General features: G+C 46.3%; 1 protein-coding gene across 1 annotated transcript; it reads left to right on the top strand.

Moving 5' to 3' along the window:
• On the top strand, window positions 2,090-3,451 carry LOC110266120 (serine/threonine-protein phosphatase 7 long form homolog). Its single transcript, XM_021110065.1, has 3 exons — window positions 2,090-2,245; window positions 2,325-2,412; window positions 2,514-3,451. The coding sequence occupies exons 1-3, from the start codon at window positions 2,112-2,114 to the stop codon at window positions 2,829-2,831; spliced, it is 540 nt and encodes a 179-aa protein (XP_020965724.1). The 5' UTR covers window positions 2,090-2,111; the 3' UTR covers window positions 2,832-3,451.

Consider the following 3,451-nt stretch of genomic DNA (forward strand, 5'->3'; position numbering starts at 1 on the left):
GTGAAAAAAGAAGATAGCGTAAGGAGTGGAGGTAGTGTCGTAGCGGCACAGAGTTTCGCCGCCGCTGGTGGTTTTCACCGGAACTGGAAGGTGCAGACAGAGGTGGCGCCACGAACATGGGTGTTGCGTACAGGAGGAAAGAAATGGAGAAATAGGGAAGAAAGAAAAGAAAAAAGGGAAGAGGAAGGGTTAGCGACGGTAGTTGCCGGCATAAGGGACGGACGGACGGAAGGTTGGTGTGGAGGTCTGTGGGCTGGGCTGGGTTTCAGAGAAGAAGAGAAGAAAGAAAGAAGGTTGGGCGGGCGTGGCTTCTCAGTGCCAGATCACTCCGGCGTTCATTAATTTGACCGGAGATGTGGCTAGGGACGACTTTGATGCAATTTTTACAAAGTTGGGGACATAAATGGTGCAATTGATAAGTCAGGGACTAAATTGGTGCAAACCGTGAATCTCAGGGACCACTTTAGAGTTTAACTCGCATTTACCTCCATAAAGATTTGCAAATGCATTGTTTCTATATTTTATGTAAACCGCTACTGCCAGTAGCGGTTTACGTGTGAGTGTGTGTGTGTGTAAACCGCTACTGGCAGTAGCGGTTTACGTGTAAGTGAGTGTGTGTAAACCGCTGCTGGCAGCAGCGGTTTACGTGAGTGTGTGCGTGTGTGTAAACCGCTACTGGCAGTAGCGGTTTACGTGTGTGTGTGCGTGTGTGTAAACCGCTACTGCCAGTAGCAGTTTACGTGTGATGGTTTGCCTATATAAACCGTGGTTGCAGCCGCGGATTATGTGTTTAGAAGGTTTGAGGAGTTTTCTAGAGAGAGGAAATTGTAGAGAGAAGTCAGAGCAAGTTGTGAGCGGGTCCGAGGTTCCTCAGCGGCGACTTCTGGCGAGTTATCATGGCAGGCAGGAACCTGTACCGACTGAACGGCGTTGCGCATATTGCCGGTTCTATTGGTGACGAGGTTAGTTAATATTTATTTTTTTTTGTAGTCTTTGCATATCTTAGTTAGAAAAACGGTAGGTTAGGTAGAGGAATTAGATTTTATAGATTAGTCGTTGTATCCTGAATTTAGGGTTCGCATGCTAGGATGTTAGTTCACTAATCTTGGTTTAGTGTTTTTAGTTTTTCTTGGTTAGTTATAGATATGCCTAGTTACCTGAAATTTAATTCCATTCAATGAATGTTATGCCCGCTAATTAATGTTGGTTTAGTTTAGGGAACGGGATAGTTGACATTAGTGAATTATTATAGTTTGTTTAGGATATTTGTATGATATGAAGGTTTAAATTTAAAATCTTTACAATATTTTAAAATTTCTGGATGTTAATAAGTAAATTTTTTGTGTTGTCATTTTCCCTATCGTGAGTAGGAAATTTTTTTAAAATATTATATAGGAGAATTTGCTGATGGTTTAAGGTATTCGTATTCGGTTAGATATTGAAATCTGTTTAAGGTTAGGAGAATTTAATTGGACTCTGTTTTCGTTTGTTGTTCTCTGCAGCCCAATAGGTGTATATACAGTGTGAGGCGGCAACAGAATATGCCCATGCATGAAAGGATCATCCCGTATTTAGAGCGGGCTGGATTGTACCATTTGGCTAGGCTAAATAGCCAATGGTTCTGGTTGGATGAGCCACTCGTTAGTGCGTTCGTTGAGAGGTGGCGTCTTGAGACGCATACGTTCCACATGCCTTTCGGAGAATGCACAGTGACATTGCAGGATGTGGCATTTCAGCTAGGGCTTCCTGTGGATGGGGAGGCTGTGAGTGGTTGCCTTGGGGAGTTTGAGACATACATGGAGGGGGGCCGACCAGCTTGGGAGTGGTTTGAGGACCTATTCGGTGAGCGGCCCCCGCCGAATAAGGTCAAGCAGATGACAGTACACTTTACATGGTTCCACGAGAGGTTTAGGGTGCTACCACCAGATGCGAGCGAGGAGACTGTCCGCATATACGCACGGGCCTACATCATGATGCTGTTATCGACTCAGTTATTTGGGGACAAGAGTGCGAACCGGGTTCATATACGATGGTTGCCATTTGTGGCAAACCTTGATGGCATGGGGAGGTATAGCTGGGGTTCGGCCGCTTTGACGTGGCTGTACCGATGTATGTGTCGGGTAGCAAACAGAAATGTGACTAATCTTGCGGGCCAGCTCCAGTTACTTCAGAGTTGGATATTCTGGCGGTTTCCGTCTCTTAGGCCGGCCGGGTTTGAGGTTTTCTCTTTCCCGCTGGCATCAAGGTTTGGGTTATGCTTTTTTAAGTTTAACAAATTTATTGGGCGTATTTTAAATTTGGTTTCTCATATGACTTAAATTTAGGTGGTCTGCCTACTTACCTCCTAATGATGGAAAGGAGCAGAGGGTCATTAGGTATCGGCTTGCATTGGATCGACTGACCGCTCGTGATGTAAGTTTTATAGCAGCAAGAGTTTTACTTTTTGTTTGATCTCTATTCGTGACTAGATATATACTTGTTATTGTAGTCCTTGATGAGTTCTTAAATTTCAGATTGTGTGGGAGCCCTACTCCGCGCTTGATGTACTTGCCGTGGTCCATCCAGAGATACTTACAGAGGAGCACAGCCGCATGTGGCGAGCCGTGACTGCCTTGATATACTTTGCGGTCATCGAGTGGCATCAGGTTGACAGGGTTGTTCCACAGCTGGGTGGAGTACAACATACCCCCGAGTGTGCCGTCGATGCTTATCAGCGGCTTACAGTGGCGGAAAGCCTCAATACACGGAGGAAACGTCCAGAACATCCGATGAAAGAAAACTCTATCCTCGTCAACTTGGTCACCCACCCTAACCGGGGACGTCTTCAATAGAGCAATCGAACCTTCCATCGTGCATGTGACTCCAAGGATCCACCGAGGCAGATCTGCATATGACTCCTCCCAATCACCATATATTTGCGCTACTGCCTTCTGCTTCGCCAACCACACCTTCCGATAACTAGGCATGAATCCATAAGTCGCCTCCGTGGCCTCTTGCAACACCTTAATAGACACCGACGCATCAGCTCGAACCAATGGATAGATCCTCGCACAGATAACATGATAATCAAGCTGCTTGTGGTCGCTTGATATCGATGTGGCCATACACGTGTGCGGACCGTTGTACCTCCTAACCTCCCATGTGCCCTTCCTTTTCCGCATGACTATCCGAATCAACCACGTGCACCCGTTACCAAACTCCTTGCATCTCCCTTGGTATTTCAGGTTGTCGGACTCCATAACCTTGTACTCAACTCCACGCCGAATACTGTAATCCTTCACACTCAACACGGCTTCCTCTTTACTCTGGAAGGATTGGCCAATCTGAAATTCAGACATATTTGTCCCATCATGCATCCCCTGCCCCTCGAATGTTGCATCTGCATTCTGCTGTTGGCCGATGGCTTCCAAGTTCAAAGAAGAGAGGTGGGGAGGGTACTCCTGTGTTGCAG

Source organism: Arachis ipaensis, chromosome B08 (assembly GCF_000816755.2).
Source record: "Arachis ipaensis cultivar K30076 chromosome B08, Araip1.1, whole genome shotgun sequence".
NCBI classification, from domain to species: domain Eukaryota; kingdom Viridiplantae; phylum Streptophyta; class Magnoliopsida; order Fabales; family Fabaceae; genus Arachis; species Arachis ipaensis.